Genomic DNA, 16610 nt, shown 5'->3' on the forward strand with positions numbered 1-16610 from the left:
GGGCACTTGAAGTAAAACTGCTCTTTTAGGATAACCTGGAGGAAGGTCTCCCAGGTTAAAGCCTCCTCTGCCTCCAGCCAGCGATTACATATTTGTTTGAGTCTGTGGGCATACATCTTGAAAGACACTTCCTCATCACAGGCTAAAGTACGGAACTGAGTCCTGTAAGTGTCTGGGGTAACAGCATAATGTTCTAGAATAGTCTGTTTAATCTCCACATACTCACAGTTCCCCCGAGGGTCCATAGCTCTATAGGCTGCGGCAGCTCCCCCCTCTAAGAGCCCCACCAGATGTCGGTCTCGCTCCCTTTCCGGGACTTCCATTAATCGACACTGATGCTCAAAGTCCTGGAGGAAGCCCTCAATGTTGCCTGCAGCCTCATTAAACGGCTTGAAGTCTTTGCGGGACACTCTGGGGAGTTCCCTCATGGTGGGTGCTGGGGTTACAGTCTGTCTGGAGCCTCTAGCTGCTTCCAAAGCGATCTGCCTCTCCAGCAATGCCATCTCCTGAGCTCTGTGAATGGCCTCCCTCTTATCGTCTATGGTGGTCTCTTCTCCCAGCAATGCCTACTCCTCCTCGTACCACACAACCCACTGACTTTTTTGGGTATTTACCTCCGGCTGCCGTCTTTCCTCCATTTGCTGTGAGAATCCTTCCTCAGCGTAATCTTGCAGGCGAACTCCTTCCAAAGCCTCAATTAGCTGCTCCTAGGAGAGTCCCTTGTAGCTGACTCCCAGTTCACGGGCCTTTGTTTGTAGGTTCATTGCAGTCCAGTTCTTGTACTCTGCGGTGCTGGTTCCCGATGTTGATGGGCCTTTGTCCTCCATTCCTTCTGCTCTGATCCCACCGCTTGCCACCAGTTTGTGACGGGGTGTACGGCAGAGCAAGAAGGGGCAACAGGCCAAGGGATGATTCAACAGATTTATTATCAAGAACAACACATGCAGGTAGATCTACAGAGTCCACAATTAGTCCAACGGAACAGGTTCGGGACACCTCCCGATAATCCTTGTGCCAGCTAACAAAGAAATAGTCCACACGAGTCCAACGGAACAGATTCGGGGGCACCTCCTGATAATCCTTGTGCCAGCTAACAAAGCAATAGTCCACATGAGTCCAAGGGATCACAAAACAATCCCACGAACGACGAGATATGTCCTCAGCTCAAGTCTCGCCCCGTTCGCTTCCGCAGTCACAGATGGACGTGGGGTCTTGCCTCGGCTAAGAATCCCCACTCCTTCTCCTTCAAGGGTCAACTCGCATCTGATCTCAAAAATAAGAATGGATTGTCTGAGCTCCTGGGATATGCCCACCCATGAAGGGGGTAGAGGTCACACCTTCTATTCAATGGTTGGGTCCACCAGAGGATTCTAGACTGGTCGGCTCCGCTTAGTCTATCCAGTATGTGCATTTGACTAGCCACCTGCTGTGAGGAAGAATGGGTATTCCTTCACTAGTGGTGTTGACAAAGCTTAATTACATTATAGCTTAGGGCTGCAAGTATTGGGGGAAGGAGACAGGTTAAGTTACATACATCCCATGACATTGCAAAGTGTACAGTAAATACAACCAAAGAGAAGTCACACAACATCATGACATATTATACAAAATACAGGACAGGGAAAAAATACATATCATGACACATGTGTCTGCACAAACAGTTAGAAACCGACTCCATGAGGATGGTCTGAGTGGCCGACGTCCACAGATGGGCTCACAGCCCAACACCATGCAGGACGCTTGGCATTTGCCACAGAACACCAGGATTGGCAAATTCGCCACTGGCGCCCTGTGCTCTTCACAGATGAAAGCAGGTTCACACTGAGCACATGTCACAGATGTGGCAGAGTCTGGTAACGCCGTGGAGAGCGAACTGCCTGCAACATCCTTCAGCATGACCGGTTTGGCAGTGGGTCAGTAATGGTGTGGGGTGGCATTTCTTTGGAGGGCCGCACAGCCCTCCATGTGTCGCCAGAGGTAGCGTGACTGCCATTAGGTACCGAAGTGAGATCCTCAGACCCCTTGTGAGACCATATGCTGGTACGGTTGGCCCTGGGTTCCTCCTAATGCAGGACAATGCCAGACCTCATGTGGCTGGAGTGTCAGCAGTTCCTGCAAGATGAAGGCATTGAAGCTATGGACTGGCCCGCCTGTTCCCCAGACCTGAATCCGATTGAGCACATCTGGGACATCATGTCTCGCACCATCCACCAACATCACGTTGCACCACAGACTGTCCAGGAGTTGGCAGATGCTTTAGTCCAGGTCTGGGAGGAGATCCCTCAGGAGACCATCCGCCACCTCATCAGGAGCATGCCCAGGCTTTGCACAGTAGGGTGGTCATACAGGCACATGGAGGCCACACACAATACTGAGCATCTTTTCCTTGTCTTGAGGCATTTCCACTGAAGTTGGATCAGCCTATAATTTCATTTTCCACTTTGATTTTGAGCATCATTCCAACTCCAGACCTCCGTGGGATATTAGTTGTGATTTACTTTGATCATTGTTAGGTTTTTAGTGCTCCCTTTATTTTTTTGAGCTATGTATGTATGTATGTATGTATGTATGTATGTGTATATATGTGTGTATGTATGTATGTGTATATATATATATATATATATATATATATATATATATATATATATATATATATATATATAATTTACACACATACAATATATATATTTCCATCTCAGTGGAAAAAATATAAATATATATTTTTATTTATTTTTTGAGGTGTGGGGTGGCCCTGTGATTGCTATGTACACACATGAGGGTGATCTTGCTTGTTTCTCGGAGTTCGAGGCTCCGGGTGTCTCATTGCCAGATTGCCGTCATCATAAGCAGCGTACTGGGGGGAAAGGGGGGCCCAGACATATTTCTTTCACAGGGGCCCCAAGCTGTCAGTGTCCGCCCCTGTCTTGTAACGTCAGTATTTTTTGTCTAAAGCTGCATATTGAGATGTAAACCTATTACATTGTACTTACTTAATATTGATGATACATTTGTTTGTTAGAAATTACATCCATTTTTTCTATATTAAGAAATATGTTCTTGTACTGAATGATTTTGACTTTTTCTTTTCTGTAAAGCTATTTTTAAAAAATTTATTTAATTCAGTTATTAAAAAAAAAAAAAAATAGTCTTTACATCTGCTCCAAAAACACATCAAATAACGGGGAGAAGATTGTTAGTGTAGTTTGTGCAGATCTTGGAGTAAACAAAAAACACAGTATTTCTACACCGTGTGAACACGGCCTTCCAGGCACCAGAAGCTGAATGTTGTGTAGTGACACTACAGAAAGATGAGAAAGTTCTGGCGGCTCCGACTGTGAATGAAGGAACAAACAATAATCCACAGGTCCCATCTAGAGATGAGCAGGATGCACAGATGACGTCGTTCCGGCCAGGGGGATCAAAAGTCACCAGAGACCCCGGAAGGTTAGATTCATGGCCTCCCATCCAGCCACCAGGGAGCACTGACCTGCACGCTGGACCAGAAACTCATGAATCCATCTGCTCATCTCTAGTCCTAACTATCCCAGATACAGAAGACAGTCCCTCCGGATAAAGTGAACATTGCCCAGATACAGAGGATAGCCCCTGGATACAGCGAACAGCCATCCGGATATATACCTCCTCACAGATAGTCACACCAACACTGACACCACCTCCTCACCACTATATATACCACGTCACAGATACAGTCGCACCAACACTAACTCTACCCCAAGATCACTAAAACACCCACATATTCAGTGGGTACGGAAAGTATTCACACCCCTTTACATTTTTCACTCTTTGTTTTATTGCAGCCATTTGGTAAATTCAAAAAAATTCATTTTTTTCTCATTAATGTACAATCTGCACCCCGCCCTTTGCTCAGACACTCATATGTAAGTCACTTGCTGTCCATTTCCTTGTGCTCCTCCTTGAGATGGTTCTACTCCTTTATTTGAGTCCAGGTGTGTTTAATAAAACTGATAGGACTTGATTTGGAAAGGCGCACACCTGTCTATATAAGACCTCACAGCTCACAGTGCATGTCAGACCAAATGAGAATCATGAGGTCAAAGGAACTGGCCAAGGAGCTCGGAGACAGAATTGTGGTAAGGCGCCGATCTGGCCAAGGTCACAACAGAATTTCTGCAGTACTCAACATTCATAAGAGGTTTGGGACCTCCAGAAGTCTTCCTAGATCTGGCCGTCGAGCCAAACTGAGCAATTGTGGGAGAAGAGCCTTGGTGAGAGAGGTAAAGAAGAACCCCAAGATCCCTGTGGCTGAGCTCCAGAGATGCAGTAGGGAGATGGGAGAAAGTTCCACAATGTCAACTATCAGTGCAGCCCTCCACCAGTGGCCTTTATGGCAGAGTGGCCCGACAGAAGTCTCTCCTCAGTACAAGACATATGAAAGCTGCATAGAGTTTGCTAAAAAACACATGAAGGACTCCCAGACTATGAGAAATAAGATTCTCTGGTCTGATGAGATGAAGATAGACCTTTTTTGGTGATTATTCTAAGCGGTATGTGTGGAGAAAACCAGGCACTGCTCATCACTTGCCCAATACAATCCCAACAGTGAAACATGGTGGTGGCAGCATCATGCTATGGGGGTGTTCTTCAGCTGCAGGGACAGGACGACTGGTTGTCATTGAAGGAAACATGAATGCGGCCAAGTACAGAGATATCCTGGATGGAAACCTCTTCCAGAGTGCTCTGGACCTCAGATTTGGCCGAAGGTTCACGTTCCAACAAGACAATGACCCTAAGCACACAGCTAAAATAACAAAGGAGCGGCTTCAGAACAACTCTGTGACCATTCCTGACCGGCCCAGCCAGAGCCCTGACCTAAACCCAATGGAGCATCTCTGGAGAGACCTGAAAATGACTGTTCACCATCCAACCTGACGGAACTGGAGAGGATCTGCAAGGAAGAATGGCCGAGGATCCCCAAATCCAGGTGTGAAAAACTTGTTGCATCATTCCCAAGAAGACTCATGGCTGTACTAGCTCAAAAGGGGCTTCTACTCAATACTGAGCAAAGGGGCTGAAGACTTATGACCACGTGAGATTTCAGTTTTTCTTTTTTATTAAATTTCCAAAAATCACTACATTTCTGTTTTAACCAGTCAAGATGGAGTGCAGAGTGTACATTAATGAGGAAAAATGAACTTTACTGAATTTACCAAATGGCTGCAATGAAACAAAGAGTGAACAATGTAAAGGGGTCTGAATGCGTTGCGTCCTCACTGTAGTCTCATCATAGACACAGGCACACTGATAACCACACTATGCCCACACCGCTACAACGCCACACATACCCCTTTTACACATACAACCACACAGATAATGACGCTATACCCACATTACTAACACACTCACAAATAATCCTGTCACACCCACAGATATGACCACCATGCCCAAAGTATAGGAAATATTGCCAACACTCACAGATATTAGAGCACCCGTGGGCACCGCACCAACCGTCACTCACTAACAGATGAATCACCACGTGTATGTCAGGCACAATAATCACACAGGTATTAATAAATCGGAAAACACAAGAAACTAACAATACATGAACGTCCAAAACACGTATTAATCCGAGCCCTAGTGATTACAGTCACATCAGGACCCGCACTCACCACCGGGTGGCAGGCTTCAAACACTTCACTCAGTAAAATGCCACATTCCTTCTTGGCAAAAGGCTCCCGCAATGGGTTCAGGTGGCAGGGACTGCGGCTGTCCGGGCTGTCAAGACACTAAATGACACAAAGACTGATGAGAACACAACAATAATTATGGCATATTTACCACCGGATCCCACATAATAATGTCTCCTCATCTGGCTCAGATCGTATGTAATAATGTCTTCTCATTATTTCCAGATCATTATCATATACAGTTGCTGCATAATAATATCTCTTCATCACCTCCATACTAACACATAATGTCTCCTCATCACCTCCACATCCCACGTAATGTCTCGCATCCCCACTAGATCCACATAATGTCTCGTCATTAGTGATGGGCAAACCCCTGATGTTCAGGATTCGGTACCCAAATCCCATTCACATGAATGAGGGCCTGAGCATCCGTTGTTTGCCACCCCGTCATCTGACGTGCTCTGATTGGCGGTAAGACGACTACTGCCAGCAGCTGTAAGATGGCCACATGAGCCAGCAGCTGTGACTGGCAGTAAAAAGGTGACTGTGGTCACAGACGTCGGATGAAGACAGAATAGTACTCTCATCAGCCTACGCCTGACCAGGCGCCGCTGACCGGAGTATTCATCAGCCGCCGCCTGTGCTCAATATAAATAAATAGAAAAAAAATGACTTTGGGTCTCTGCTATTTTTGATAACTGGCGCAGACAAAATTGACAGCTGCGGGCTGCAACCCTCAGCTGTCAGCTTTATCATGGCGGGCTCTTATTACTAGAGAGGTCCCATGCTGTTTTTTAAAATTATTTAAATATAAAAACAACAGAGAACAAGCCAAGCTAAAGCAAAGAGCTGGAGGCTGGTATTCTCAGACTGGTAAGGGGTCATGGATATTACCTCCCCCCAGCCTAAAAGTATCAGCCCTCAGCTGCCCCGGAAAACGCACATCAATTGGTGCGGTGGCAAGTGGGGTAATAAATGTGGTGCAGATGTCAGTTGTTTTATCGCCGCTGACCCCAAGCCCACAGGTTAGTAATGGAAAGGTGTCTATAGGATGCCCCCAGTACTAACCCCATAGTTATAGTTATAACACAGCCAGAATAAACTCCTTTAGTTGAAATGACACCAACTCATTTATTTGAGATTAAAAATAAAAAGCACAGACATACTCTCCTTAAATAAATAATAATTTCATAATAAACAACCATATCTCTGACTTGTCCGATCCATTCTGATGATGCAGATGATTGGGGAGCAGTCATACCCTGTTCCTGCAGTGTTTAGCACTGAGCTGCTGTGAGAGCGGTGACAGGAGTCCAACTGAGCTGCTGTGAGAGCGGTGACAGGAGTCCAGGAGAACCCCAGTGACCTCTCATCACCGCTCGCTGCGGGAGACGTTATACACTTTACTGGTGTAGATATCAGTCACACCACTGATCATCACTGTATGGATTATATTAACACTAAATGGCCAAATGTCAAGACAACTTGCCCTGGAAATGTTGCCATTTAGGTTTGTGGACACTAAGGCTTTCTGTAACTTTATGGCGATTGCTGTCCCTCGGTACTCGCACCCCAGCCGACACTATTTCTCCCGGAAAGCCGTACCTGTCTTACACCAGCACATGTCCCATAACATAACCTGTGCCCTGACCAATGCAGTTAGTGGGAATATCCACTGAACTGACAAGTGGACGGTTCTTATGGCCAGGGGCGCTACATTTCCCTGAAGGCACACTGGGAGAACTTGCTGGAGGTCGTGACTGAGTCGTACCCTGGGATCGCTGAAGTGCTACCAACCTCTACAACTGCATTTTGTTAGGGTTTCCCCCTCCGCATATGCCAGTTCCTTCACCCCCTCCTCCTCATCCATTTCAGAATCCTCGTCCATATCAGTTGCAAGTTAGAAGCACTGCAGCATTGCCACAGAGAAGAGGCAACATGCTCTGCCTAAACACATCGGTTTAGGTGACAAACAGCACACCGTGGTAGAGTTGTTGAACGGTGTAAAAGACCAGATAGATCTGTGTCTCACACCGCTGAACCAACAATCGAGCATGGTCGTGTATGATTATGATAATGGCCATTACCTGGTGGCAGCTCTGAAGCTTGGCAACCTCGCACACGTACCATTCCTGGCCCATGTGCTCAATTTAGCATAATGCAGCCTCCATATAGTATAATGCAGACCGATCTAGTATAATGTAGCCCCCATATACTATAATGCAGCAGCCATATAGTATAATACAGTCTCTTTATAGAATAATGCAGCTTCCACATTGAATTATGCAGCCCCCATATACTATAATGCAACATTAATATTTTATTCAAATCCCATCAAGGACAACATCTGCAAGTAGTTTGTATGTTTTCCCCGTGTTTGCGTGGGTTTCCTCCGGGTTCTCCGGTTTCCTCCCACATTCCAAACACATACTGATAGCGAATTTAGATTGAGCCCCATTGGGGACAGCGATGATAATGTGTGCAAACTGTAAATTCGCTGCAGAATGTTAGCGCTGTATAAAAATAAAGATTATTTATATGATAATGCATCACACATATGCTATAATGCAACTGTAATACCTCTGGTGGCATCACGGCATGGCCTCGCATCTCTCACACTATCTTACCCACTGCTCCAGGCCATGATGTGGTTTCTGTTTCATGCCAGCTCCATGTTCTGTGTCTCTGCTCTCTGCATGCTTCATGGCTGTGTGTATAGGGGGTCGGCGCCTGAACTCTTATAAGAATCAGGTGCATCTGTCTAATCTGTTCCTGACCAATTGCCAGGAGGCCTCCAGTATATAGTGCAGCTCCACCCAGTGGACTGGGCCTGTGCAATGTGTTAGCTCAGTTTGTGTTTAGCTGCTGAGTTTGCCAGGCCTTGCTCTGTGTTACTCCCTCTCTGGCGGCTTTTCTCTGTGCTATTGCCTTGGTCTTGTTGTCCGCCCTCCAGGAGGCAGAATATCCTGGTCCCTGTGTCTTTGTCCTTGTTTCTTGTCTTGTTCCATTTCTTTGTCTGAACTTAGTCTTATCTCGGTCTCCTTGTCTGTGGCTTCCTTCCCTGCTGTGTCTTTCCTCATGTTCTTAGTCTGCTTACACTCCGCACTCTTGCGGCTCTGCCTGCTCTGTACCTTTGTGGCTTTACCTCTGCTCCGCACTCCTGTGGTTCAGCTCCTCTCTACTCTGCTTATCTTCTGCTGCTGCAGTTATCCCTTGCAGCAGCTCCTCTCCACATTCCTTGTGGCTCCGCTCTGCTTTGCTGCAGAAACCTCTCGCTGCAGCTCCTCTCCATATTCCTTGCAGTTCTGCTCTGCTTAGCTTTTGTGGCTACACTATCTCTTGCTGCTCCACCATTCCTATCCGCAGCCTTGCAGTTCTCTTCCTGTGTGAACAGGTCCCAACCTGTTCCTTCATTCTCCTTTCCTTCTGGCTTGTTTCCGTACCTACATCTCCTGTGTGAACAGGTCCCAACCTGTTCCTTCATACCTCATTCCTTTCTGCTTGTTTCCGTTCCTGCACCTCCTGTGTGAACAGGTCCCTACCTGTTCCTCCACACTACATATCCATACCTACACCTCCAGTGTGAACAGGTCCCTACCTGTTCCTTCATAAACCACATCAACCAGTCCTGTGTTCTCTGCCGTGCCTTCCAATCCAGTGTTCCTGCCAGTCCTGCCGTTCCTTCCAGTCCTGTGTTCCTGCCATCCCTGCCAGTCCTGTGTTCCTGCCAGCCCTGTGTTCTCTGCCGTGTCTCTGCCAGCCCTGTGTTCTCTGCCGTGTCTCTGCCAGCCCTGTGTCTCAGCTGTGCCAGCCTACTCGTCTGAGTTTCAGCTGTGCTCTTCTGCCAGTCCTGCCTGATGCCCGCACCAATCCTGGTGTTCCTGTCTCCCAAGTGGGATCAGCAGCCACAGCCAGACACCACCCTGGAGTAGCACCTGGCATCTGCCTGCTGCACAAGCCTGACCTCACCATCAGAGGCTCCAGTGAAAACCCAGGCAGCTGTCATAGTCACGCCCCTTCCAGGGTAGTCTGGTTTGTGGCACAGTGGGGCCACAAACCCCCCGAGCTCACGCCCACCAGTCAGGGCATGAGCGTGACAGCAACATCCATATTGTATAATGCTTCGGTCCTTATAGTATAATGCAGCCCCCTTATACTATAATGCAACATCCATATTGTATAATGCATCACCCATACAGTATAATGCAGACCCTATATACTATAATGCAACATGCATATTGTATAATGCATCACCCATATAGAATAATGCAGATCCCATATACTATAATGCAACATCTATATTGTATAATGCATCACCCATATAGTATAATGCAGCCCCCATATACTATAAAGCAGCCCAACCATACTATAATGCAGCCTCCTTATTGTATAATGCAGCCTCCATATAGTATAATGTAGACCCATGTAGTATAATACAGCCCCCATATAGTATAATGCAGCCCCATACAGTAAAATGCACCCCCAAATTCCTCCACACAGTTTAATGCACTCCCCATAGTCCTCCAAATAGTATAATACAACCCCCATATAGTACATATAGTATAATGCACACCCCACAATCCGTGACAGATTATATTGCAGCCCCATATAGTACATATAGTATAATGCACACCCCATGGTCCTTGATGGAGTATAATGCTGCCCAAATATAGTACAATGCAGCCCCATATAGTATAATACAGCCTCAAAAGGTATAATACATCTCTCATATAGAATAATGCAGACCTGTGTGGTATATTACAGCCTCCATATAGCATAATACAGCCCCCATATAGTATAATGCAGCCTCCATATAGTATAATACAGCCCCCATATAGTATAATGCTGCCTCCACATATTATATTGCAGCCCCTATATAGTATAAAACAGCTCTCATATGGTATAATGCAGCCCCAATATAGTATAATACAGCTCTTATATGGTATGATACAGCCTCAATATGGTATAATACATATAATACAGCCCCCATATGGTATAATACTGCCTCCACATAGTATAATGCAGCCCACATATAGTATAATGCAGCCTCCATACAGTATAATACAGCTCCAATATTGTTAGGATTTGAACCTGTGACTCTTTGTTTGCTAGTTTGTTCCTTTGCTTGAGGAGCTATTCGGAACTTGCTTGACTTCTGTCTGAAACCATATGAACTTCGTCTGGATAGAGATCATCACCGCCCTGCTGATTTGTCCCCGCCCTGACTGAGCTTGATTGGATCTGCTATATATACCTGGCCCTGTGCAGCTTCTTGTTGCTGAGTATTTTGTGTGCTCAGTCTAACTGAGTGAAGCAATCTCTGAGCTCCTGGTTGGAAGGTGTCTTGCTGGCATCTCCCTGCTTCTTATTGATATTCTGCTGCTACTACCCTGAACTCCTGCTGGTCATACGGACTCTGTGCACGTGTGTGATACAGGCCGGCCCTTGCTCGGGCTGGGCCTGTATCTGCGGATATATTGAACTATCCCTGACATATATTGCATCTCCAGAGGTCTTTCCGCGGTCCGGTCATTTGTATACATCGGCATCGGCCACTGACAGTCCTGTACCGCCAGTAACGTGACAAATATGTTATAAAGCAGCCTCCATATAGTATAATACTGCCCCCATACGGTATAAAGTGGCCTCAATATAATATATTACAGCACCATATAGTATAATACAGTCCACATATAGTATAATGTAGCCTCCATATAATATCATACAACCTTCATATGGTATAAAGCAGCCTCCATATAGTATAATACAGTCCACATATAGTATAATGTAGCCTCCATATAATATCATACAACCTTCATATGGTATAAAGCAGCATCCATATAGTATAATACAGCTCCCATATAGTATAATACAGTCCACATATAGTATAATGGAGCCTCTATATATCATACAACCTTCATATGGTATAAAGCAGCCTCCATATAGTATAATACAGTCCACATATAGTATAATGTAGCCTCCATATAATATCATACAACCTTCATATGGTATAAAGCAGCATCCATATAGTATAATACAGCTCCCATATAGTATAATACAGTCCACATATAGTATAATGGAGCCTCTATATATCATACAACCTTCATATGGTATAAAGCAGCCTCCATATAGTATAATACAGTCCACATATAGTATAATGTAGATTCCATATAATATCATACAACCTTCATATGGTATAAAGCAGCCTCCATATAGTATAATACAGTCCACATATAGTATAATGTAGCCTCCATATAATATCATACAACCTTCATATGATATAAAGCAGCCTCCATATAGTATAATACAGTCCACATATAGTATAATGGAGCCTCTATATATCATACAACCTTCATATGGTAAAATGCAGCCTCCATACAGTGTAATACAGCACACATATAGTATAATGCAGCCTCCATATAATATCATACAGCCTCCATATGGTAAAATGCAGCCTCCATAAAGTACAGGGTGGGCCATTTATATGGATACACCTAAATAAAACGGGAATGGTTGGTGATATCAACTTCCTGTTTGTGGCAGGAGGGGAGGGGGAAAACCTTTTCAAGATGGGTGGTGACCATGGCAGCCATTTTGAAGTCGGCCATTTTTGATCCAACTTTATTTTTTTCAAAGGGAAGAGGATCATGGGACACATTAAACTTATTGAGAATTTCAAAAGAAAAACAATGGTGTGCTTGGTTTTAACGTAACTTTATTCTTTCATGAGTTCTTTACAAGTTTATGACCACTTATAAAATGTGTTCTAAGTGCTGCCCATTGTGTTGGATTGTCGATGCGACCCTCTTCTGCCACTCTTGACACACTGATAGCAACACCGCAGAAGAAATGCTAGCACAGGCTTCCAATATCCGTTGTTTCAGATACTGCACATCTCGTATCTTCTCAGCACAGACAATTGCCTTCAGATGACCCCAAAGATAAGTCTAATGGGGTCAGATCGGGAGACCTAGGTGGCCATTCCACTGGCCCACAATGATCAATCCACTTTCCAGGAAACTGTGCAGTTATGCACTGAAGATGGCACGTTCGCTGAGTTTTTCCAGCAAGATGGTGCACATTATGGGTGTCAGCAGTCTCGGACTGGGGTGCCTAGGACCCACCAGTGGAACTGACTCCAGGGTCCCACTCTATATTTCAATGCTCAGGCTAGGTACACCTTTGTGTTGTAGTATTTGTTAGGAGGCTGTTTCATTTACAGGTCCTTCTCAAAAAATTAGCATATAGTGTTAAATTTCATTATTTACCATAATGTAATGATTACAATTAAACTTTCATATATTATAGATTCATTATCCACCAACTGAAATTTGTCAGGTCTTTTATTGTTTTAATACTGATGATTTTGGCCTACAACTCCTGATAACCCAAAAAACCTGTCTCAATAAATTAGCATATTTCACCCGACCAATCAAATAAAAGTGTTTTTTAATAACAAACAAAAAAACCATCAAATAATAATGTTCAGTTATGCACTCAATACTTGGTCGGGAATCCTTTGGCCGAAATGACTGCTTCAATGCGGCGTGGCATGGAGGCAATCAGCCTGTGACACTGCTGAGATGTTATGGAGGCCCAGGATGCTTCAATAGCGGCCTTAAGCTCATCCAGAGTGTTGGGTCTTGCGTCTCTCAACTTTCTCTTCACAATATCCCACAGATTCTCTATGGGGTTCAGGTCAGGAGAGTTGGCAGGCCAATTGAGCACAGTAATACCATGGTCAGTAAACCATTTACCAGTGGTTTTGGCACTGTGAGCAGGTGCCAGGAAGCATGAAGTGCTCCAAAATCTCCTGATAGCTAGCTGCATTGACCCTGCCCTTGATGAAACACAGTGGACCAACACCAGCAGCTGACATGGCACCCCACACCATCACTGACTGGGTACTTGACACTGGACTTCAGGCATTTTGGCATTTCCTTCTCCCCAGTCTTCCTCCAGACTCTGGCACCTTGATTTCCGAATGACATGCAAAATTTGCTTTCATCAGAAAAAAGTACTTGGGACCACTTAGCAACAGTCCAGTGCTGCTTCTCTGTAGCCCAGGTCAGGCGCTTCTGCCGCTGTTTACCTGGGGAATGCGGCACCTGTAGCCCATTTCCTGCACACGCCTGTGCACGGTGGCTCTGGATGTTTCCACACCAGACTCAGTCCACTGCTTCCTCAGGTTCCCCAAGGTCTGGAATCGGTCCTTCTCCACAATCTTCCTCAGGGTCCGGTCACCTCTTCTCGTTGTACAGCGTTTTCTGCCACATTGTTTCCTTCCAACAGACTTACCATTGAGGTGCCTTGATACAGCACTCTGGGAACAGCCTATTTGTTGAGAAATTTCTTTCTGGGTCTTACCCTCTTGCTTGAGGGTGTCAATGATGGCCTTCTTGACATCTGTCAGGTCGCTAGTCTTACCCATGATGGGGGTTTTGAGTAATGAACCAGGCAGGGAGTTTTTAAAAGCCTCAGGTATCTTTTGCATGTGTTTAGAGTTAATTAGTTGATTCAGAAGATTAGGGTAATAGGTCGTTTAGAGAACCTTTTCTTGATATGCTAATTTATTGAGACAGGTTTTTTGGGTTATCAGGAGTTGTAGGCCAAAATCATCAGTATTAAAACAATAAAAGACCTGACAAATTTCAGTTGGTGGATAATGAATCTATAATATATGAAAGTTTAATTGTAATCATTACATTATGGTAAATAATGAAATTTAACACTATATGCTAATTTTTTGAGAAGGACCTGTATATTCAATACAAAAACAGGACAACATGCACATTTTGTCCTCTAAAAAGATGGACACTGTAACAGAAACAACAAAGACCTGAGTACTGTATTTAATTGGTTCTGTCCGTCGCCATTTTTGTCTGTTATGTGACAGATTGATTTCTTTAAGGCCACGTTCACACGTTCAGTGTTAAGTCAGTACTTTACATCAGAATTTGGCAGCTGAAACCAGGAGTGAGTGATAAACACAGAAGTGGTGACGTGTTTCTATTAGGCCAGTCTCACACGTCCAGATAATAGGTACCGGAGTTATCCGTGTCCGTGAGCTCACGTAGGCCATCCGTGTGTGTGTGTGTGTGTATGTGTGTGTGTATATATATATATATATACACATACTGTGGGTGTTAATAGTGAGCTTGTTGCTGACTTCTTTCGACCATTTTACATCTTTGAAAACCTAAAGCGGTTAGGAGAAGCTGAAAAACAGTGAAGTTATGTACAAGTCACTTTTACATTGCAGATCATATAGTTTTTTGTTTTTCCGCTTTTTCCTAAGCAAGCTACTCCTGAAGAAGACACCGTATGTACATAACGTTAGTCACTCTATAGGGGTCCAGTGGGGCCTCTTTCCTCTGCTGATTGGCTGCAGCAGAGACAAAATGTCTACCGTGCTGTAATCTATCATCAAACTCAGTGGATTGTGACAGCTACATCAGACACTGGGTTCAGTGATTGTCTGCAGCGCTGCAGACAATTTCACAGGTGCAGCCAATCAACACAGCTAAAGAGAGTAAGGGTATGTGCACACGCTGTGGATCTGCAGCAGTTTTCCATGAGTTTACAGTACCATGTAAACCTATGGAAAACAAAATCCTCAGTGCACATACTGCGGAAAAAAACGCACGGAAACGCAGCGGTTTACATTCTGCAGCATGTCAATTCTTTGTGCGGATTCCACAGCATTTTACACCTGCTCCATAATAGGAATCCGCAGGTGTAAACCGCAGGTGTAAACCGCAGGTGGAATCCGCACAAAAACCGCAGAAAATCCGCTGTAATTCCGGGGTAAATCCGCCGTGCATTTTACCTGCGGATTTACAAAAATCAGTGCGGAAAAATCCGCACACCTTTCCGCACCTTGTGCACATAGCCTATATCTCAGGGTATGTGTACACGCTGCGGAATGGTGTGCAGATTTTGCCGCATTGATTTTGGTAAATCCGCAGGTAAAATGCACGGCGGACTTACTGTGGTTTTTCCGTGGATTCCACCTGCGGTTTTACACCTGCGGATTCCTATTGAGGAACAGGTGTAAAACGCTGCGGAATCCACACAAAGAATTGACATGCTGCGGAAAATACAACGCAGCGTTTCCGCAGCATGTGCACTGCGGATTTCGTTTTCCATAGGTTTACATGGTACTGTAAACTCATGGAAAACTGCTGCAGATCCGCAGCATCAAATCCGCAGTGTGTGCACAGAGCCTCAGTTGTCTGTGCGTTTTTGTTTTTTTTTTTATACCCCTGAGCTTATGGCGTAATTTTTGAAATAGGACAACCCTTTTAATTATCTACTTTTATTAACTTCTTGGGGCATGGAAGGTGGCATTTATTTTTACGATTTATATTTTTGCTATAAATAACATTATAGATATATTAATTATTAATTCTGCATATAAAAATGCCAGGTACATTTTTTGTGGCCCTTTTAACTAAACGATGTATGCTTTTTAATGCCTGCCTATCACTAGAAATGTCACAAGTGTTCACATTCACTTATTCACATAAATGCACTGCAGACACACACACTGTACTTAGTTTTATAGTGTATACATGCGAGTTGTACACCTTAGGGTATGTTTCCACGGTCAGGAAACGCTGCGGGTTGGACGCTGCGTACATCCGAAGCCTCCAGATGTTACAGCATAGTGGAGGGGATTTTATGCAATCCCATCTCCACTATGTATGCACCGACGCCTCCGGCTTCCCTGCGGGGACGCACATGCGGCGCGTCTTTCCAGACCGCAGCATGTCTATTTATCTTGCGGAGATGCGGTGATTCCGCACGGTTCAATGAACACATGCAGAATCACCGTGCGTACAAAAGCGCTGCCAATACTGAGCGTGGAAATATACCCTTCTACACACAGAAGTAAGATGGATCTCTGGCAGCAAGCGCCATGAAGAAGATGGGACCCGC

At 44.9% G+C, this 16610-nt stretch overlaps 1 protein-coding gene across 1 annotated transcript in view; it reads right to left on the reverse strand.

The window, feature by feature from the left end:
- Positions 1-16610, reverse strand: part of OTOG (otogelin) — a 1016637-nt gene that overhangs the window by 290359 nt on the left and 709668 nt on the right. Inside the window, exon 29 of the mRNA XM_077292284.1 lies at positions 5649-5765. Coding sequence (XP_077148399.1) covers positions 5649-5765 — 117 coding nt within the window. The remainder of the gene's footprint in view (positions 1-5648; positions 5766-16610) is intronic.

This window comes from Ranitomeya variabilis, chromosome 2, assembly GCF_051348905.1.
Source record: "Ranitomeya variabilis isolate aRanVar5 chromosome 2, aRanVar5.hap1, whole genome shotgun sequence".
Classification (NCBI taxonomy): Eukaryota; Metazoa; Chordata; class Amphibia; order Anura; family Dendrobatidae; genus Ranitomeya; species Ranitomeya variabilis.